Genomic DNA, 22,513 nt, shown 5'->3' with positions numbered 1-22,513 from the left:
GGTGGGAGATAAGACTAGAGAGGCGGAGAGGGATGAGGTCATGGACAGCATCTTCTATGCATGCCAAGGAGGTTGCACTTTATCCTGAAGTCCACAAGCAAAAAAAGACTGCACAATGAGGTGACATGCTCAGGTCCCTGTGTCAGGAAAACCACTCTGGCCACAACAGGAAGAGGGATTGGAGGGGATCAAGTGGTGGGGGAGGAGGGTGCGGGGAAACAGGCGTTATTGCTTACTGGATAGTTTTAGTGCATCAATTATTAAATCCATGACCTGAATATGGGACAGATGAGACTGATCTTACAAAAACAATGGCCTTTATTACAGTAACATGATGCCTTAACCAATATTTAAAGAGAGAGTTAGTTAAAAACACTTTATAGAGGAAAAAATTTACTCCAGAGAGTAAATTATGAACAAGTAAACCTCAAGTAGCAGACTTACTGTGAATTGCTTCATGGAGGTTTCTTTTTTTTAAAATTATATTTCAAATTCTGGGATACATGTGCAAAGCGTGCAGGTTTGTTGCATAGGTATACACGTGCCATGGTGGTTTGCTGTACCCATCAACCTGTCATCTACATTAGGTATTTCTCCTAATGGTATCCCTCCCCTAGCCCCCTACCCCCCGACAGGCCCTGGTATGTGATGTTCGCCTCCCTGTGTCCATGTGTTCTCATTGTTGAACTCCCACTTATGAGTGAGAACATGCCATGTTTGGTTTTCTGTTCCTGTGTTAGTTTGCTGAAAGTGATGCTTTCCAGCTTCATCCATGTCCCTGCAAAGGCCATGAACTCATCCTTTTTTATGACTGCACAGTATTCCAGCTTCATGGAGGTTTTCTTGGTTGTTACCTGGGGTTCCAGTTTTGCACGCTGCAGAGAGCCTGCAACTTAGAGATTTATCACTTAGTTCATTCTTCACATTCTCCTACTTTCCCTTACTCCAACCATTTCTGGGCATTCCAAAGCCCCTAAAGCCAAAATTCATTTTGCTATGGTTCTTAGCAGAGTAAGAACTTCTTTTGTTTCCTGGAGAATGTGAGAGCCTAGCAGTTGCCTGGTTCTTCCTCCTGGTCTCAGCTCTTTCTACAGCTCTAAAATGCTGCAACCTCACAAACAGTGGGAGACTATTCTGTCCAGTACTAGAAAAACAAGTTTCCCAGGATCTCTCAGCAACTACCCTACTATAGCTTTGCCTTGAAATACTGTCAAGAGTACAAACTATTTGCAGGTATTAATTATCTACCAATAGTGCTGATAACATTAGGCTCTCTCTAAGCTACTCCCTACACTTACCACCAGCAATCTTTTCTATTGTATTCAGGAAATAGGATAAGGAACAGTCGCTATGCAGTTACTCAGCACTTCGTCAGAACAGGGAACACTGCTAAGAAATATGGAAAGTCAGACTTGGGCTCATGCCCATCAGGTCTGTTCCTCTGCTCGAGGGCATGCTCTCGCCTCAAAATCTCTGGACCTTGAGACAGCTACTCTAGGACCCTCACTCCAGTACAAGCTACAGTGTGAAGTCCTATGATAATGGCAGTCAGCTTAAAGGAAAGCCAGATAGAAAAGACCTCATCTAATACAGTCTCCTCGACAAGAAGAGCGTCACTGTACGCACCACTGTTGCTTTCTGCCTGACATTTCAGACTGTTTCCATGAAGAACGTACCATTTACTTTTCTGTGATGCAATTACAACTTGAAATGCTTCCAATGAGAAGTCCAGCTTGATGAGCCCTCAGCACTGAGCAAACACCATCCCCGTGCATGCAGTTAAAGCAGTGATTTGAGCAGGGGTGATCAACGTGGATTAAGGGACCTGACACCTACCTCGGGGTATCAAGAGACAAATATGTCCAAGTAATTATGGGGCACATGTCCAAGGCATGTGCTGGGAACCTCAACAAAGAGTGGTGTCAGTGTTCAAGACAGCAGAACAGTGAGGAGTCTAGACCTCCCGTATGTTTATCTGGTTTTATTTCTCAATTCTCTACAATTGTTAACCATTTGAAGTGGGCCCCATTTGGTTAAATGCCCAACTGATGATGGTGGGCTCACATTTTTTAAAATTTTGTTTTCTTTTACTAGTTCTTTTTCGGGCTATATTCTCTAAAGGGCTTCCTATGAAAGTCTTGGCTTACAAGTAAAACACGTGGTTATCTAATGCCTTTACGTACACTGGCTTGAGATACTTCCTTTTCCCTATAAATTATAAATCACAGGCAATAGATCTGACCAGAGGACTCTGCACCTGCAGCCCTGAACAGGAAAATGAGAAAGTATGGAGTGTGTGGTGGCACTGGCGGGGGATGGGGGAGGAGGGGTGAAGTAGTAAGAAAGAGAAACAACTGGACACCAAAAACATAGTGGTTAACAGTGCATACTCTTATTTAATGGTATGTAAAAATGAATCGCAATGCAACATGATGAACCGATGGGCCGAGAGCAATGGCCAGGCTCTGTGCTAAGTAAGCACTTTATATGTATTATCTTGTTGTATCCTCACAACAATACTCTAAGGAAAAGTATTGTATCCATATTTTACAGAAAAGGAAACTGAGACTTAGCAAGATTAACCAGCTTATTTCAAGCAATTCTGCATTGAAGAGCTGGGCTACAAATCCACAGACAACATTCCTAACCTGTACCTTTTGCTACTATTTACAATTCCAGTAAATAGACCCACGTTATAAAAACACAAAACCTGACAACTGACAGGTCTTAAACTGGATATGAAAACTAACAGAGTGTGAGAGTTGTCAACAGGAGCTAACCCAGCCATCTTTATTTTTATTTACTTATTTATTTTGAGGCAGTCTTACTCTGGGCCCAGCCTAGAGTGCAGTGGTGTGATCTCAGCTCACTGGAGCCTTGATCTCCTGAGCTCAAGTGACCCTCACACCTCAGCTTCCAGGGTAGCTGGAACCACAAGTGCATGCCACCATGCTCAGCTAATTTTTAAATTTTTTTTGTAAAGACGAGATCTCCCTATGCTTCCCAGGCTGGTCTCCAACTCCTGGGCTCAAGTGATCCACCCACCTCAGCCTCACAAAGTACTTAAATTACAGGCATGAGCCACAGCACCCAGCCTTCCCAACTAGCTACCTTTATTGAAAGCCTTCTCACAGTCTATGTAGCTCTTCTGAGGCACTGTGTGTCATGGGGGTGATAACCGCTGTGAAAGTGCTGGAATTGTTAACAAAGAATCACAGGCAATCAGCAGGATGTTTACATTCAAAGGTTTAGAAGAAAATAAATTATTTCCTGTAGTGTATTTCTCCTTAGCACTTGTTTTGGTACTCATGAGAGTTGATAAAAAGTATACATCATTGTGATAGAAACTTTTCTGTTTCCAAATTGTCATGTTAAGTAACCCATTGTATTCTATTAAGCACAAAATGTAACTTTTTCAGTTCTAAATTTTGATTCCCCAGAACCACGCTTTAGCTTTTCCTCCTGTGTTTTCTGCAGGAAAGTGGATTTATGGTTACTATGGTCTCTTTGCTCATAGATGAACTTCCCTTTAACTCTTTAGTGTGTGCCTAAGGAGACACGTCCCTCCTAAAATACCCCTGCAGATTGCTGCAGCTTGTCCCCACATTTGTCCTTTCTCCTCTGTGTTTTCTCTTTCTTCCACTTTTTGTGGGGTCTACAAACGGGTACTTCTGGACAGTGAATTGCTGAAGCTGATAGATTAAAATGAGTTCCACCAAAAATGACTCTGAATCCATCCCATATCTGGTACTGGGCTAAGTGGCTGACATTCAGAAGTGTGTAAGATGGTCTCTGCCCTGGAGCAGCTCACAGACTAGGTGAGAGAACAGGCCTGTATAAACTGGCTCTCAAACACAACAGGCAGACAGAGGTATGGACAAAGCCCTACGGGACCCCAAAGCATGAAAACCCAAATTCTGCCCTGAGGGAGTGAACGTGAACAAAGCTTTGTTTTAGTATACATTTGGAGTTGTGAGCTTTTATGCATTACTAATAGAGGACTTATAGTACGAACAAAGAAATATTAGAAAGCATGTTATGATTTAGCTAATAACTAACAAAACTCACTTTCAGTGACATAGCAACATCTTAAAATAATAAAATTTTAAAAGCCACAAATAAAATATCTGAATTATTTCTGTCTATTCAATAGGACAGTAGGACTACAGGCATTACAGGAATAAAAGTGCTAAATGAAAGTTTTGCATATATATATTTGCATATATATTTGTTTTGCATATATATTTATATATAGAAAAATATATATATATATATATTTGTTGTTGTTAACCTTATGGATAAACTGAATTTTAGAAGCTCTTTAAATCATAATTCATCACAAAGCCTAGTTTGGTACAAACGAGATCTCATCAATACAACTTGAAATGTTTCCAATGAGAAATTCAGTTTGATGAGCCCTTGGCACAGACTACTTCGGGTAGTCAATTTGTGGGCTGCCTGTTTTGTAATACAGTGCAGGCCTGAGCAGGGTGGTAAATGGCATTTCTGGGGGTGTCACATTGAGAGTGAAAGGGCTTCTCATAATGTCTTTATATCACAGTGTGGTAAAGTAATTTTATTTATATTATTCTAAAGTAATTTATGAAACTACTCAAGCTCCTTATGCAGCCAGAAGAGCGTAGTGCAGTGAGTGCAGTGTTAAGACTGTAAGGGTCCCTGAGCCATATCCACCTGGACTGGAATCTTGGTTCTACCATTTAGTGGTGCTGTGACCCTGGACCAGTTACTTAGCCTCCCTGTGCCTGTTTACTCATCTGTAAAGTAAGACAGAACTAGTTACCAGTGGGCTAGTTCTGAGGACTGGAAAACAAAGTATATCAAGTGCTTTACACATAGTGGGAACTCTTAAAGGCTGCTGCTTTACAGGTGAGGACAAAGGGAGCTCCTCGACACAGACTGGGCAATAGTGGGGTGGGGTGGCGTGGGAGCTGTGCCCTGGTCAAGGAAAAAGAATCCACATGACCTTAAATTAGCCTTTGAGAAAAGATATTTCATTCTGATAAGTTGTTTTTGACATAGTCAGGCTCAGAAAATATATAAGTATTAAACATTTTTTACAATCTAAAGCAAAGTTGTTTTACCATATACTTACTCATTTTCTAAAAAATGTATATGTCATATTCCCCAGACATGATTGCAGAGAAAGACAGATGGGGTAGAAGGTAAGTCACCAACCAAATAAACTGAAGCACATCCCTGTCGGCAAGCCACCACTAACAGTCAGCTCCTGGAGTGGATTCTCTGCTTCTACTTTTATAGTAAAACCTGCTTTTCCTCATAAAGGAGACCTAGAGCCTAAGCTATAGTGCCCTTTGGCTATTCTTGGTTGAGCATCTTCCAAATGAAGGAAGACACTGACATTCTGGGAGTTACTTTTCTTCCTGGTGGGCTCACAGGGTGAGCCTGTGGGTTCCTGCAGCAGTGAAGGCAATGCCCACCACTTTTCTGAGCAATGCAAGGCTTTCTGTTAGCACTTCATAAACAGCTGTATCTCCCTGGCAGCTTACACTGCACGGCAGGGCAACCAGGAAGCCAGCACCAGAGACAGTGACCAAAGAGGAGTGACGCAGATGCTCAGAGAGATCTATCTTCTCGGCCTTTCTTCCAGAGGTCTAAGAAAAAGATGTCATTCCTGCTTTCTCCAGGTTTTCTTTCCTTCTTTGAAATAATTCCCACTAGAACAGGTTTTTTGCTTGTTTCATCGTTTGTGAAAAAAGCAAAAGGTCAGATATAAAGCAGTTGGTTGCATACCAAGGGATCAAATTAGTACCTACACATATAGGCCCCCTACTTCTCAGCTAGGGCCCCCTACCCCTCTTTATCTTCTGTTTTCATCCCCTTGCAGCTTTCCCAGGCTCAGGATATAAACTGTTAGGTCCTCCAATGCATGCCCATTTCTGGGGAGAGTCCAGACAGTCTGGATGACAGCAGCAGGTGTCTACCTCTCCCCTCCCTTCAGAGTCAAAGACATGTAAGCCCCAATCTTGCAATGTTAAAGGAAACCAATTCTGTGATATAAGCATCTCCTTTCAGTTACTTAAAAATCTTATCCCTGTTGGGAACACAGGCAGTTGCAAAGTGTCAACATTTCACTGCAGTCTTTCTGAGCCCCTGTTTTTAGGAACTTGCAGAACTGCTAAAGAAAGGAAGATGGTTTAGGGACTTCATTTTTTCCAGTTACCTTGTTTCCTCTCTTCCGTTTATTCCTAACTGGCTCAATTACCATTCATGAGAAAATGAGAACGGAAATCTCCAAAGATTTTTAAAAAGTGGCTGAGGATGGAGGTGAAAACACAAATGCTTCTGGCCCATGAACCCTGCTTCTCTCTGAGGGGAGCAGCAGGAATGGGAGCGCCAAAGGAGGAGGAGTAGGTCCCATGGAGCACTGTGTGGCTCACTCTCCAATAGCTGGAACAACCATCTGTGTATACAGTGGTGTGCAGAGCAGCATTCTCCTTTCTGTGTGGCTAACATGTAAAGGGCCAGGATCCTCTCCCTCCCACATAGAAACCACGAGGCCATTGAGTGACTGGCTTGTCTCTTTCTCATGTGAGACTGCAGTGAGCCGCTAACCCAGGGCCTCTGCTTTCCTCTGGCGAGGCCCTCTGGCAAAGTAAGAGGCCCTGGGCACCAGTCTCCTCCTGTGTTTCTGTCTTTCCCTGGATCTGTGCCCCAAGAAGGGGGCAGATATACTGGAATGGTTTTACTCAACTAACTGAGAGAAAGGCCAAGTCCAGTTCATCAAACTTCTCTGGACTAGAATAATGGGCCCAAGTCTTGGTAAAAATCAAGTACTATTGTGTTTTCCCTCATTATGGTTCCTATACAACAGCTCCTTGAGGCATCTTATGCGGAGTGGTGGCTGTTAGTTAGAATGGCATTGGGCATTCTGGGGTCTCTTGGCCACATACTCAGCATCACTAACACCTTTCCTTAACACAATGAAAATATCTGAAAAGGAGATGTGAGAGGAGGAACAGTTAGGCAAATAATATTTTTAAAGTACTCAGAAGCATAACTAGGCTATAACTTACTTTGTAATAGTAATAAAAACATTTATTGAATGCTTAGTACATTCCAGATACTCTTTCTTTTTTTTTTTTTGAGACGGAGTCTCGCTCTGTCACCCACACAGTGGCATGATCTCGGCTCACTGCAACCTCCGCCTCCCAGGTTCAAGCAATTCTTCTGCCTCAGCCTCCCGAGTAGCTGGGACTACAAGCATGCACCACCATGCTTGGCTAATATTTGTATTTTTAGTAGAGATTGGGTTTCACCATGTTGGCCAGGCTGGTCTGGAACTCCTGACCTCATGATCCACCCACCTCGGCCTTCCAAAGTGCTGGGATTACAGGTGTGAGCCACTGTGCCCAGCATGGATACTCTTATAAGGTCTGAATTATAAGGTATGAATTATAGCATATTTTTGGAATAACTATATGAGGCTAGATACTATTATTAAAGCATTTTATTGATGAACAAAGGAGGCACAGTGAGGTCCAGTAACTTACGCAGGGTCATGAGCAAGGGTGGATTTGGTGTTTGAAGCTCGGCTGAGACTCTGGGAGCCTGGCTCTCCAGCACGTTTGCCTCCCCTCAGTCACCAGGCTCCACTGGAGAACCCCAGGGTGTGTTAACAGAATTGCCCAAATAAAGCTTTCAAGGTCAAAATACTGAGATAAAAACAAACCTATCTCTTTTCAGGATGATTAGGACATTCTGCACAGGCTTCAAATTAAACAGGCAGAACTAACACAATCCGTTTCAGAACACCGAGGCTTGGCGGAAAGGCAGTCCTGGTGAGCCGGTCCAGGGAGCACTTCCTATGCTGCACCCGGCAGGACGTGTGCATGTCAGAAGGATTTGCATGCCCCAATCTGCAAACAACTGCACAAGGTTTGCTCCCAAAGGCAACACACACCTCTGGGCTAAGGCAGGCTAAGAAGAATGGGGAGAGAGCAATAGCAGAGGAGTTCCTGTTCTTGAGGACATTTGCCCCTTTCCCAAGCCACACTGTAGGCCTGGCCTGGCCCTCTGGGGACAGGGGCAGCACCACCTTGCAGGCAGCCCCTCCACCACTGCCTAACTTCATCTGAAAGCTGCACTCCATGTGTTCTCTTTGGAACAATTTCAGATTCCTACTTACTGATAGTGATGCTCAGATTCAGTCTGGCAGTAGCACACACCAGCTGTTTCCATAAGCCTGGGCCAAACGTGGTCATGGCAGTTTAGAATTTCCCCCCTAAGTGAGTTTGAAATGAAAACTTCAAGTTTATAAACCAAACATGAGTTCACTTTTCAATGAATGAGACATGCATCCCTTATGGCTTAGAACAGTGACAGAACAAGGGAGTGCTGACCTCTTATTTGCCTCCAGCACACCAGGTGCCTCATAAAACAGAGAATACTCCAGAGGCTTCCAGACAAACTGGGACTGGGGTGGCAAAAATGCACAGTTGATTCTCTTCCTTTGGTTTATTTCATCCTGGTTCTCATTCCCACCCTTGTTACCTGCCCTCCCATCCTATGCATTCATTGGCTCCTTGTCTTCCTCCCAACCCTTAAGCTGGGTTCCCCAACGATCAATCATTAGAAGTCCTCTCTCCTTATTCTGTATACTTCTTTAGGCTGCTATTACCCATGTTCTTGGCTTTAACTACAGCCTCATCACTCCCCAATCAAAAGTCAGCCCCAAATACCTTCTAAGCTTTATACCCATACATCCAGGGCCTGCCAAACACGGATCCACTTGCATGTCCCACTGGCATCTCAAATACAAGTACTAAAATGAACCACTTGTTCAGCCATCTCCCATAACTTGCTGCTGCTTCTCCTCCCATATTCCCTATCTTATTACCAAGTCCGATACAGAGAAATAATCTTAGATTCCTCCTCTTCATTCCCCGATATCCTGTGAGTACTCAGTACCTTTGATTCTATCTCCTAAATCTTTCCATCCTCAATCCCAATGCCTTAGTTCTTATAAAAGCCTTGTAAACAGGCTCCCCAACTCATATTTCATCCTTTTCCAGTATTATACCACACATTTTCCCTCAAAATAATCCCTCTCATTTGTTAGTCTCACTAGGGCTAACTGATATGAACTGGTGCCCCTGAACTGGCTGTTCATAGTTGGCATACATTCTGATTGGTCAATGCCTATATCACGTGGTTGTCAAATGTTTGGACTGTCGCCCTGTTACCCCCATGCTTAGATCCTTCTATAGCGCCCCAAAACAGTCTCTTTAGTGTGGCATATCATGACTTCTTGTTCTCAGGCCAGTGCCTAAGCCACAACATCATGCTACCTAACCCTTTCTAGCTTCTCTAATGCAGGGCTTCTTTGCTTGTGGTGTACAGGTGCAGGGGTTTGCAAGAGGGGTTATGTGAACTTGGGAAACATTTACATGTTTAGTTTTGTTAATCTCTAACCAAAATTTAGTATTTCTTTCAATTATGAATACAGACAACAAGCCATAATATTAGTAATGCCTATATTTTGTCATCTATAAAAATGATAAGTATTTTCAAATCACACTAACTTGCTCAAGGTAACTAAAAAATTATTTATACTCATCATTACAAATTTTAAAAAGTAATTTTTTTTTTTTTTTTTAAAGAATTTTTTTTTTTTTTTTTTTGAGACGGAGTCTTGCTCTGCCCGCCCAAGGCTGGAGTGGCTGGTGGCCAGATCTCAGCTCACTTGGGGCAAGCTCCGCCTCCCGGGTTCACGCCATTCTCCTGCCTCAGCTCCTGAGTAGCTTGGACTACAGGCGCCCGCCACTCGCCCGGCTAATTTTTTTTCGTATTTTTTTTAGTAGAGACGGGGTTCCACCATGTTAGCCGGATGGTCTCGATCGTTTTTTTTTTTTTTTTTTTTTTTTTTTTTTTTTTTTTTTTTTTTTTTTTTTTTTTTTTTTTTTTTTTTTTTTTTTTTTTTTTTTTTTTTTTTTTTTTTTTTTTTTTTTTTTTTTTTTTTTTTTTTTTTTTTTTTTTTTTTTTTTTTTTTTTTTTTTTTTTTTTTTTTTTTTTTTTTTTTTATCTGACCCGTGTTCCGGGCCGTTCGGCCTCGCCAAAGTGCTGGGATTACAGGCTTGGAGCCACCGCGCCCGGCCTTTAAAAAGTAATTCTGACTGCTATTATATCTCATTATCCAACAACTTCTTTCTTTTGTAATCTTGTATATTTTATGCACTTAAGAACATCATTGTGAGTAGAATCCAAAAACTTTATGAGAGAGCGAAAGAGATGCATGGCACAAAAAAGATTTAGAATCCACACTCTAATTAATGGTTTCCCCAACCATCCATCTCTCTAGCACATATTTATTAACTGTTTACCAGGTATGAATTATGCTAGGCCCTAGGGGATGTAAAGATGAAGAAGACACAGTTCCTTACCTCAAAGTGGGGAAAGGTGAAGGTTGATTGTTTAAAAACTGTGTGATAAATGCAATACAACTTTACATAGGGAGTGACATCTAACCAAAACCAAGGACTGGGAAGGCCTCTTGGGGATGACACTGGACAAGCAGGATTTAGTTAAATGACAAAATAACCTATAGGCTGGGCTCAGTGGCTCATGTCCGTAATCCCAGCACCTTGGGAGCCCAAGGTGGGTGAATCACAAGGTCAGGAGTTTAAGACCAGCCTGACCAACATGGTGAAACCCTGTCTCTAGTAAAAATACAAAAAATTAGCTGGGTGTGGTGGCGGGCACCTGTAATCCCAGCTACTTGGGAGGCTGAGGCAAGGGAATTGCTTGAACCTGGTAAGTGGAGGTTGCAGTGAGCCGAGATCATGCCACTGCACTCTAGTCTGGGTGACAGTGCGAGACTCTGTCTCAAAAAAACAAAAAAAGGAAAAAGAAATAACCTATGATGCCATAAACCATGGTATACTCCTTTGGAAACAACTATGAGTCTGTTATATTTGCTCCAGGAAAGAAAAATTATTTTAATAAACTAAATTACTTTATGACCAATACTGTGTATAAAGTCACTGGACCTCAGAAGGAGGATAATCAGCCCAACAGATCTTTTAGAGCTAAAAATGCCCATTTTCCTCAAGCATATAAAAAGCTCTCTTCTTGTGTCAAATGGAAATCCAGTGGTAGAAAATTTGGATTTAGAACCAAAGCCTGCAGATTATGGTATGATAGTTCTCTTGGGGAGGAGAAAGAAGTAGAAAACTGTCTGCATGATACAGTAGAAAGCTTATTCTTAGACTAACTTTCCTATGACATTCTGGCTGGATGGCACAAAGATGTATTTTTCAGAACTATTTTTAGTTGAATACTGAGATATAGGAAATGATTTTTCAACAAATGTGTGGCTCGACGACTATTCACACTGGACAGTCCTGGATAGTTCTGCAGTTTCTGAACGCCTTTGTTTGGGTGGAAATGGGAACGAATATCCTTGATTAAGACACCTAAATAGGAATATTTCTAATCCTGGACATTGGTTTTAGTTTGACTAGTTATTGGGGGTGTTTGGAAGGCAGGAGGCAATGCCCATTATCGTCCTAGAACTATGTGCACTTTTAAGTTTCCTTATTTTCTCAAGCAGATTGGGACATATGTTGATTCAACTTCTACCAATATTAAATTACAGCATGTTTCCTCTTTTTATTACAGAAACAAAAAGTTGCAATAAACTTCCTGTCTCTCTGTACCTAGTTTCACTTAGGAGCTGTAATTGTATTATTCTAGTGGAGAGCTTGAATTTTGCTGGTAGAAAGGATAATGAATTAACTGCAAGGTAGTTTTGCATGATTAAATGAAACAATGCTTTGTTTCCCCATATTCTACAAGTACATTTAACGCTTTCTCAAAAACAAAACTATTGCCTGGAGTTGAAAAAGTTTACTCTATGACTGTGTGTTAATACTAACCTTGAAATGTCTACCATCTACCATTATACCCCCATATTTCCCCATAAAATTTCAGTAAACTTACAGTCCTGACATAATTACCATGAACAGTCCTCTATCTGGGAATGATTACACTTGCATATGGATTTCACTTAGGACAGGAATAAGTTAGCACCTTTCTTTGACCTTTTTCTGAGCACAACACACAAGCTGAATCCAGAAATGATGAGTATTTTATAGCAGCTGGCTTCCACAGGTGGTAAGGCAGGCTCTGATACATGATGGGTCTAGTCGTTCAGCAAGTGTGAATTTTGGAAGTGAGCATCTGCCAGTCTTATTATTAACTGAGAGTTGAGCTGTTTTTATGAACTCCCAACCTGGAAGAACTTAAATGCATTTTTGAAACAGATTCACTTATAGTTTAAATGAAAATAAAATACTGTTTTCTTGTATTTTCACATCGCTCAATGACTGGAAGTAGCTGAAAGCCCTGGAGAGAGGGCCCCCCTGAAGCCCTAGCACACTCTCTTCGGCTAGTGAGGGCTTCCTTCTGGTTTCCAAATTTCAATCTCTAGCCAGTTGCTATTTTAGAAATATGATGACTACTACGGCCATGAGACAAAAACACATTGGCATTTTCAAAAGTCCTCTACGGGTGAATATTTTAAATACTCTAAAAAAAATTTTTAAGAACATATACATTTCTTGTTTTAAGATAATTGTATTGGGAGGTTATGGAATTAAGAATTAACAAGGTAGAAAAGTTTAAGTCAAATGTATCAAGGTTTATAAAAGACATTCTAAGTCCAGTGGGTTATCTCGTATTTCACTTGTAGATTGCTCCTGAGTCCTATGAGAGTTTGCCACTCAGCAGGGATCATTTCAGCAGGTATCATAGTTTTCAGCACCAACTGTAAAGTTCAAGGTTAGTGCTGTCCAACAGAAGTATAAAGAAAGGTACATATGCAATTTTAGAATTTCCTAGTTACAATGTTTAAAAAAGTATAAAGGAATGGGTGAAATTATTTTTAATAATATGTTTTACTTAATCCACTATATCTAAGGTAGTATCATTTCAACAGGTAATCAATATAAAATTAATGAAATATTTTGCTTTTGGGGGAACTAAACTTTTGAAATCCAATGTGTGTTTTACACTTATGGCACATCTCAATTAAGGCTAGCCACAAATAACCACATGTGGCTAGTGGCTATGGTATTAGTACAGCTCTGTCCTACTCAGAATGGACAGCCAGACAAATGATGCCACAGGAGTACCACAGTCATTCAAATTCTAGGGTGACCTTAGACATATACTAAACCCTAGTCTTATAGTTTCAGAGACTGGTGCTTCCAAATGTGTGTGTGCAAGATTCTAGTATTTGCAGAGTAACTCCCAAATGTTGACTATTTCACAAAACTGGTCTTAGGGTCAGAGCAGGACATTCCTAGTCTAATACATTAGAGAATAAGAAAGGCTCACTAGTCATGAGGTCATACAACATATAATGTATTTTCTACTGTTTCATTTATATTCCAACATAATTCATTTATTCTATAAATATTATGGAGTTTTCTCAGTAGAAGGCCTAGAGAGGCTAAAATGCATTGACAAAACAGAAAAGTATTGATTCTAAAATTAATTCAACAAAAACAGGTGATAAAAAAATATTTAAGTTACTATGCAATCAGCTTTACTACTCTCTATGCAACCTTCAAGGATAATTTCAATTTTAACTGGAAGTAGAACTCTATGTCATTCTACAAACCCTTAAAGTCTTACAGATTCTAACTAGTTCTAGTCCTTTGCCCTCAGTAAATATATCTGCACATCTACTTCTTATCTATCCCCTTACAGCACTAAAGTGATTACCTTACATAAATGCTCCTTTATGGTTTCGTCATCTCTCTTCACCACCTCCATCATTTCTTGGCCCCCAAGGTAGGCGGCATTAGCTACATTTAAAAAATAAAAAGTCAAACATTTAGAATATATAGAACAAACACAAATTTCAAGTTAATTTTAGTAAATACATGTTCCTCCTTTCTTTTGTCACGTGCTATCTGATGAGAGATACAGGTGAGGCCAACAGAGGAATGTGAGTCAGGCAACATGCACACAGTCTCTGGAAACAAGAGCATTTCATTTAAAAGAACCTTCTTCCAACCTCATCTGGCTTCTCCATAGCAAAAGTTTAACAGTTCCACAACCCAGTGTCAGATACCACAGCAGATGATGTGTGCAATTGTACCAGATCAATATGTGCTATTTCGATTTAAGGCTTAGAAGCACAAATTGTTACCAATAAATTATGTATGCCAAGAAAATGCAAACAGTTACTAACATGAAAAATCCTTGGTTTTTTTTTTTTTTTTTTTTTTAAAGGCAACAAAAGGATTATTTATTTTTAAAAATACGTTTTAAAGATCTCTAGGAGTTTTCAATAAGGGTTAGTCCCATTGTACTGGCTGCAAAATAAGCAAAGTGATGCTCACTTTCAAGATGTCAAATACCTAGGAAAGAGGAAGAAAGTCAGAGATAACATGAATGTATGTGGCTTTCTTGTACTGGTAAGAATATTTGCATTCAATGCTTTGTACCTTCAATTCCATTTTGACTGGGATTATTATTGTTATCTTGCTTTTTCTTTTTGTCAGCATCTCTCCTTCCCTTCATTTTCAATCTTTTGTCATTTTGTTTCAAGTATGTCTCTTGAAATCATGTAAGTGAACTTCTTTAAAAATGTAATTTGAAAGTCTCTGTTTCTTAAATAGAGGGACTAAACATATTCACATATATTGAGATCAAAGCTATTTGGTCTGACTCCAGTCATCTTGCTTTATATATCCTATGCTTTCTTGTTATTTCTGATTCTTTTTTTTTTTTTTTTTTTTTTTTTTGAGACGGAGTCTCGCTCTGCCGCCCAGGCTGGAGTGCTGTGGCCAGATCTCAGCTCACTGCAAGCTCCGCCTCCCGGGTTCACGCCATTCTCCTGCCTCAGCCTCCCGAGTAGCTGGGACTACAGGCGCCCGCCACCTCGCCCGGCTAATTTTTTTGTATTTTTTTTTTTAGTAGAGACGGGGTTTCACCGTGTTAGCCAGGATGGTCTCGATCTCCTGACCTCGTGATCCGCCCATCTCGGCCTCCCAAAGTGCTGGAATTACAGGCTTGAGCCACCGCGCCCAGCCTCTGACTCTTATCTTTAGTGTGAATGATGAATTTTCCTCCCCACCCAGGATTTAACAAATTTCTTTTCATTAACAATCTGAAAGTATAAATTTCATTTTTATTTATCTAGTGGTAAGCCTTACCTAAGAACTGCAAACTTACCTTTTATTTTCTCTTGCTGTCTGGAATTACTCATCTAAACAAGGCATGACCTTAGCATACCTGCACTTTCCCCGTGCCTTCCTCCCATCCTGCCTCCATCCCTGTGGCTTCTTACCATCTGTAATTTTAGTTCCAGATTATTATTATTTTTTTTTTTTGAGACAGAGTTTCGCTCTTTATTGCCCGGGCTGGAGTGCAATGGCACGATCTTGGCTCACTGCAACCTCTGCCTCCCGGGTTCAAGCAATTCTCCTGCCTCAGCCTCCAGAGTAGCTGGGATTACAGGCATATGCCACCATGCTCAGCTAATTTTGTATTTTTAGTAGAGACAGGGTTTCGCCATGTTCGTCAGGCTGGTCTTGAACTCCTGACCTCAGATGATCTGCCTGCCTTGGCCTCTCAAAGTGCTGGGATTACAGTTGTGAGCCACCATGCCCAATCCCCAGATTATCAGTTTTTACATTTTGCCTCTACTTTCCTTGTTTAAAGTTTTATCAAGGTAACACACACACATATATAGTTTCATATCAAATATCACAGAAATGGTTCTAGTGCAAAACCATAGTTTCCTTTTCCATCATTTCCCATTTCTAGACCCGTTTCCTAGAGGAAGCCTCTCTTAACTCTTTTAGCTGTCCTTCCACCAGTTATCTTCAAACATCTAAACACTTATGATCATCTTGCCATTTCTTGATAACTTAGTCATTACCCTTGCTGAGTTGCTGTGAGAGATGAAGATTTAGCTCACTTTTACAGCCCTACCATTCCTTCCTGCCATCTTCTCAACATGTTTATATCTTATTTTGAATTATTCTATTCTTACTTAAATAATATACTTACACTTTGACTTCTAAATATTGTCCACTGCTGAGCCAAGTGGTATCTAGAACGACACTTCCATTTTTACAAGTCTCTGTCCTCCAATATTTGTTTTTGTTACAGTTACCTTTTTTTCCCCTAACTCTACTCAATATTTTTCTGAGTCAATTCTTCCTGGAGACCTCCTTTCCAGGACCCTTAGACCTTCTGCTCTAATCTGCACCACTGTCGACTTAGAATTTCCCTTCCCTGCCTTCTTGGGTTGTTCCCATTGTTTTCTAAGTCCCAGTTAATTAACTCATTCATTTGTTTGTTCATTCAAAGATGACTGAACACCTACTTACTTTATGCCAGGCATTATTTTAGGTGCCAGAGATGGAGCAACAAACAAGACAGAAAAGCTATTCTTGAGATACAGCTTTTGGGATAATAGATGATAGATGGTGAGAAAGTGCTATGGAGAAAAATAAAATCAGCTTAGGAGATAAGTCTGTGCAGTGACAGAGGTGGCCTATTTTATGTAAAGTTCACTGAAAAGACCTTCCTGATAAGGGCGTGCATGAACAGAGAAGAACTTGAATGAAATGAGAAAATGGACCATGCAGATACTTGGGTTAGCAGCACTCTAGACAGAGAATAGGGTAGGAGATGCTCCCTTAAATACAGCCATGATGTAATCCTAAAAAGTAGCACTTTAATCATTCTTGTCTGTCTGTGATATTAGCATGAATACATATAGGAGTAAATATTCTGCATTTTCTTGGCCTAATCTCCTAAATCAGGACAGGATATTTAGTCGCAGTTATACACTAATAAGCTGGACTTTAAGACTCTAAGTCCTGGTTCCAAAACCAGAGCTGTCTTTGTTTTACTATATTTCGGGGAATTTATAAGGACCAAGTAAATTAAAAAAACAGAGATTTGATTAATATATTATGGCCTATTCACTAAATTAATTATTCTATAACCTATTATCCTGTAGAATATATAATGTCAAATACATATTTAAAAATAATAGTAACTGACAAAAAGCAAACCAAGAAATAGTACAGTATGATCCCACTATTGTAAAGATACATGTGTATGGTACAGATTTATTTGAAAAGATAAACAATAAAATAATAACACATTATCTCTGGTTCATGGAATCCCAGGTGATCTGCTTGTTCTTTCTTCCCTCTCACTTCCCTGCCTCCCTTTCAATAGGTTATAGTTTCTTTCTTTGTACATCATTTTGTCTCTCCTAGAATTATTTATTGCATTTGATTTTCTTTTTTCATGGGTAGACAATGAAAATTCTCTACTTTCTTCAAAAATGCATCAGATTTTATTCCCAAATGTGCAAACACATCCAATAATTCATTTATTCTGTCCCTCCCCCCACAGAGCCTTCCATTGTTTTGATCCAATCTTGGACGGGTCGCTCTCCAGGCCTGCTGCATAGCTGTCATCCTTGGACTTCTCTTTGCCACTTCTCTGGACTGAATTCCCTGTTTTATGGATTCTGTTCATGACTTTCTCATTCTTGGTTTATTCCCTTACTTTACTGAAGCACATTTTCCAGTAACTAATAAAAAGATACACAGGAATTTTTATAAATGTTTACATGTCTAATTTTTGTTTCTTTTCCCACATGAATAGCATAGTTTGGCTGTATATAGAATTTTAAGCTGAAAGGGGCTTACCCTCCAATTTATTATCTTCCAGCATCCAAGGTTAATGATTTTAATTTTAGTTTCTTGGAATGTGACTACTTCCCTTTGCCCTACCCCTATCCCATCTCCTTATCCTCAAACTCAGCTCTCTTAGCTCTGGAATCCTGAAGTTTCACAGGAATATGCCCTAATACAAGTCTTCTGTTCGGTAATTAGACTGGAAATCCAGTGGGCCCACTTACTGTTTGGACTTAGCAACTTTCTTTCTGCAAATTTTTCTTTTATTATTTCTTTGATAATTTCTTCCCGTTTTCGCCATCCCCTCTTTCTGGAACTCCTACTAGTAGGATATTGGATCTTTTAGATTAATCCTCTAAGTCATTTTTCTTCTATAGCCCTTCTCTTTTCAATATTACTTTCTAAGAGATTTCAATTTTCTCTTCTGTGTTGAATTCTCTATTGAATTTTATTTTGGCTGTCAAAATTTCAATTTCCAAGAACATTTTCTTGTTCTCTTTCCTTTTTTACAGCATTCTGTTTTTTGTTTTACAGATGTTATATCATCTTTCTGAGATTACAGGGCTGTTTTATAATAAAGGTTTTTTTTTTCTTTTTCTTGTCATTTTATTATTCATTTCCTGACCTCCCCTTCCCGCAGCCTGTTTTTCTGGTTTGATCTCTCTCTTATGTTGAGGAAATGTCTTATATACTTGCATTGTATAAAGCCATGTGCTCTAAAAGTTATGTCTGATGACCTCATCTGTATTTGTTAGCTGTGAACTCATGAAGAAAGGCTGTCATGCCAATTTGAAAAGTTTTCAATTAAGATACTTGTCAGAGGAAGGGCCATGTTTTCCTATTAGGATATTTGTTTTTTATTTTATTTTTGATAAACTGGGCTTCTATATCCCATTATTTCCCCTACAAATATAAGAGCTATTAAGTTCACGAAAATAATTTCTTCATGCTTCCTCCTTTAGCCTTGACTTTTCAGGATCCTTTGTCCCTGGACATGAGATACCCTGTTTGCTTATGGGTAGAAGAATGTTTTTCCTTTTAGATGCAGTCAGAATGACCTGCTTCTTTCCTGTTACAGCAGCCCCTGATAAATAGCCACACACTTACCAGCTTTCCTGTGTAATGTGGCTATTACTGAGTGTAATATGAACAGGCTAGCCCCAGCTAGGATTCTAATTTCTTGACACAGTGTTTCAAAGACACTTTATTTGCAGTGTAGCCAAGATTGGTTATTTCCCCACACTCCCTGCAGACAGAGCAGGTTTGAGTTCTCTCTTATTGCCATGAGGCTGAGTACTATGCCCCAAGGAGTGAAAGCACAAGTGCCTTCTTGTACATGACAGAAGAACCCCAAGCGGCAGGTCTCATTATGTGCAAGAATGACTCATGTGGTCCATGTTGCCTTAGTTGGATGTTTCTCATTGTAATTCAGAGCACCTGAAATTCAACACAGAACACTCTGATCATCAATAAAGCATTATTCTGTAATTGTAAAGAGTAGATTTACCTTTCCAGATTCCTTTACAGAGATTTCAGTTGTAAATTATGTTCATAATCAAGGTATCTCAATTTCTGTTTCTTTTGTATATATATTAATTATAACAGAAACACAAAATGTCCATAGAACAACACAATCCTACTTAGTCCTTCTATAAAAATGCCATTATATGGCCATACTGCCCAAGGTACTTTATAGATTCAATGCCATCCCCATTAAGCTACGAATGACTTTCTTCACAGAATTGGAAAAAACTACTTTAAAGTTCATATGGAACCAAAAAAGAGCCCGCATTGCCAAGACAATCCTAAGCAAAAAGAACAAAGCTGGAGGCATCACACTGACTTCAAACTATACTACAAGGCTACAGTAACCAAAATAGCATGGTACTGGTGCCAAAACAGATATATAGACCAATGGAACGGAACAGAGCCCTCAGAAATAATACCACACATCTACAACCATCTGATCTTTGACAAACCTGACAAAAATAAGAAATGGGGAAAGGATTCCCTATTTAATTAATGGTGCTGGGAAAACTGGCTAGCCATAAGTAGAAAGTTAAAACTGGATCCCTTCCTTACACCTTATACAAAAATTAATTCAAGATGGATTAAAGACTTAAATGTTAGACCTAAAACCATAAAAACCCTAGAAGAAAACCTAGGCAATACCATTCAGGACATAGGCATGGGCAAGGACTTCATGTCTAAAACAATAAAAGCAATGGCAACAAAAGTCAAAATTGACAAATGGGATCTAATTAAACTAAAGAGCTTCTGCACAGCAAAAGAAACTACCATCAGAGTGAACAGGCAACCTACAGAAGGGGAGAAAATTTTTGCAATCTACTCATCTGACAAAGGGCTCATGTCCAGAACCTACAAAGAACTCAAACAAATTTACAAGGAAAAAACGAACAACCCCATCAAAAAGTGGGCAAAGGATATGAACAGACACGTCTCAAAAGAAGACATTTATGCAGCCAACAGACACATGAAAAAATGCTCATCATCACTGGCCATCAGAGAAATGCAAATCAAAACCACAATGAGATACCATTTCACACCAGTTAGAATGGCGATCATTAAAAAGTCAGGAAACAACAGGTGCTGGAGAGGATGTGGAGAAATAGGAATACTTTTACACTGTTGGTGGGACTGTAAACTAGTTTAACCACTGTGGAAGACAGTGCAGATATTCCTCAAGGATCTAGAACTAGAAATACCATCTGACCCAGCCATCCCATTACTGGGTATATACCCAAAGGATTACAAATCATGCTGCTATAAAGACACATGCACACGTATGTTTACTGCGGCACTATTCACAATAGCAAAGATAGCAAAGACTTGGAACAAACCCAAATGTCCATCAATGATAGACTGGATTAAGAAAATGTGGCACATACACACCATGGAATACTATGCAGCCATGAAAAAGGATGAATTCATGTCCTTTGTAGGGACATGGATGCAGCTGGAAACCATCATTCTCAGCAAACTATCGCAAGAGCAGAAAACCAAACAACTCATGTTCTCACTCATAGGTGGGAATTGAACAATGAGAACACTTGGACACAGGGAGGGGAACATCACACACCGGGGCCTGTTGTGGGGTTGGGGGAGGGAGGAGGGATAGCATTAGGAGATATACCTAATGTAAATGACGAGTTAATGGGTGCAGCACACCAACATGCCACATGTATACATATGTAACAAACCTGCACGTTGTGTACATGTAACCTAGAACATAAAGTATAATAAAAAAAAAATGCCATTATAGACAGTCTAGAACTACAAAAGTTGCAGAAGTTCAACTCTAGGCCACTTGTGTTGAATTCGTTACTTGTTTCACCATGGAAACAATACTGATGAGATGACAAGCTTGCCTGGGTTCTTTAAAGGGACCTAGCTAAATGAATTTGGTTTGTAGGAGTGTAAGATGCACAGGAATGATGTGGTGATGCCTGAGAATGAAATGGCAGGTTAGGGCCAGATCATGAAGGACTGTGAATGTCAGAATTATGAGTCTGCTGCAAATTTTTCCTCGGGCACTGGTGACCTACTGAGAGTTTTTGAGTAGGAAAATGAAAACTAATCTGTGATTCAGGAATATCATTTTAGTAACAGATACCAAGATAACTACCAGCAGAGCAAGGCTAGAGGCAGATGACTAGTTAAAATACTATTATATTGTCTAGTGGGGAGAGAATGAGGCTTAAAGTGCTTATAGTACAAACAAGAATAAATTACCGAAGACATAATTTTTCCTAGTATAAACATGTGCTCTGTATACAAAACACAGAAATTATATGAATAGAAGAAATGATTAGCAAGAGCTTAGTGAAAAATAAGCAATATTGCTATTTTGATCACTTCCTTTAAATCTTTAAAATTTTATTGTTAAGTCTTAGTTTTCACATAGTTATACTGCATACAAAATTTAAAATTTTGCCTCTGAGCACATTCTAGAGTAGTGCTATGCAACATAATTTTCTGTGATGGTGGAAATGTTCCTTGTGCTGTCCAACCAATACAATGGCCCTTGGAGAGATGTGCCTCTTGAACACCTGAAATGTGGCCAGGACAATAAGGAACTGAAATTTCAATTTTATTTAATTCATTTACATTTAAATAGCCACATATGGCTAATGTCTACCTTATTGAACAGTGAAGTTCTACAGCTAAAAATAAGGCAGACCTTATAGAGCTAATGGATTAGATACTAGGAGAAAGTGAAGGAATGAAAAATGAATATTAGTGAGGGCTTAGGAGAAAAAAAAGTTTGGGGAACACCATGAGGAAAATACAGATTTTATGGAAAGAGAAATTCTCATTTTTTTTATACCTCCCATTAGCCTTCTCTACAAAATCTGATCCCAACCTATGCTGAAGCTTGGCTCCATTTAAAGACTGCATGCTTTCCAGTGAATGTGAGCTACTAAACACACATAAAATTTGCATCCTCAACCATTTTGTTCATGGCATTCTGTCTACTTGAAGTCTTCCTACCCATCCTTTGTCTTAGCTTAGAAGCTCTGTCTTCTCTCTACCTTGCTCTAACACTCCAATCTGTTAATAAAGACTGCTGAATTATCAATATAGAAGCCAAACCTGTTTACTGTTATTGGTTCCCAAAAATCTCAACTGAATTTTAATTTCAAATGTAAATGATCTTCCATAGTTCTACTTCTGAACAAGATGGAGTAAGAGGGACTGGATTTATCCTCCTACCTAAAATCCCACAACAACTGGAAAAAAAAAAAAAAAAAAAAAAAAATACATGAAGAAAAAAG

The 22,513-nt window shown here is 39.6% G+C and overlaps 1 protein-coding gene across 3 annotated transcripts in view; it reads right to left on the bottom strand.

The window, feature by feature from the left end:
- Nucleotides 1-22,513, bottom strand: part of LDAH (lipid droplet associated hydrolase) — a 152,669-nt gene that overhangs the window by 3,250 nt on the left and 126,906 nt on the right. For all 3 annotated transcript variants that reach the window (XR_001886510.1, XM_017876835.1, XM_017876836.1), the window contains one exon: nt 13,768-13,850. Coding sequence is in view for 2 of the 3 variants with exons in the window: in XM_017876835.1 (XP_017732324.1) it covers nt 13,768-13,850 (83 nt within the window). In the remaining variant the exon portion in view is untranslated. The remainder of the gene's footprint in view (nt 1-13,767; nt 13,851-22,513) is intronic.

Source organism: Rhinopithecus bieti, unplaced genomic scaffold (assembly GCF_001698545.2).
Source record: "Rhinopithecus bieti isolate Rb0 unplaced genomic scaffold, ASM169854v2 scaffold_7681, whole genome shotgun sequence".
NCBI classification, from domain to species: Eukaryota; Metazoa; Chordata; class Mammalia; order Primates; family Cercopithecidae; genus Rhinopithecus; species Rhinopithecus bieti.
This window is presented reverse-complemented; position numbering and strand designations above follow the sequence as displayed.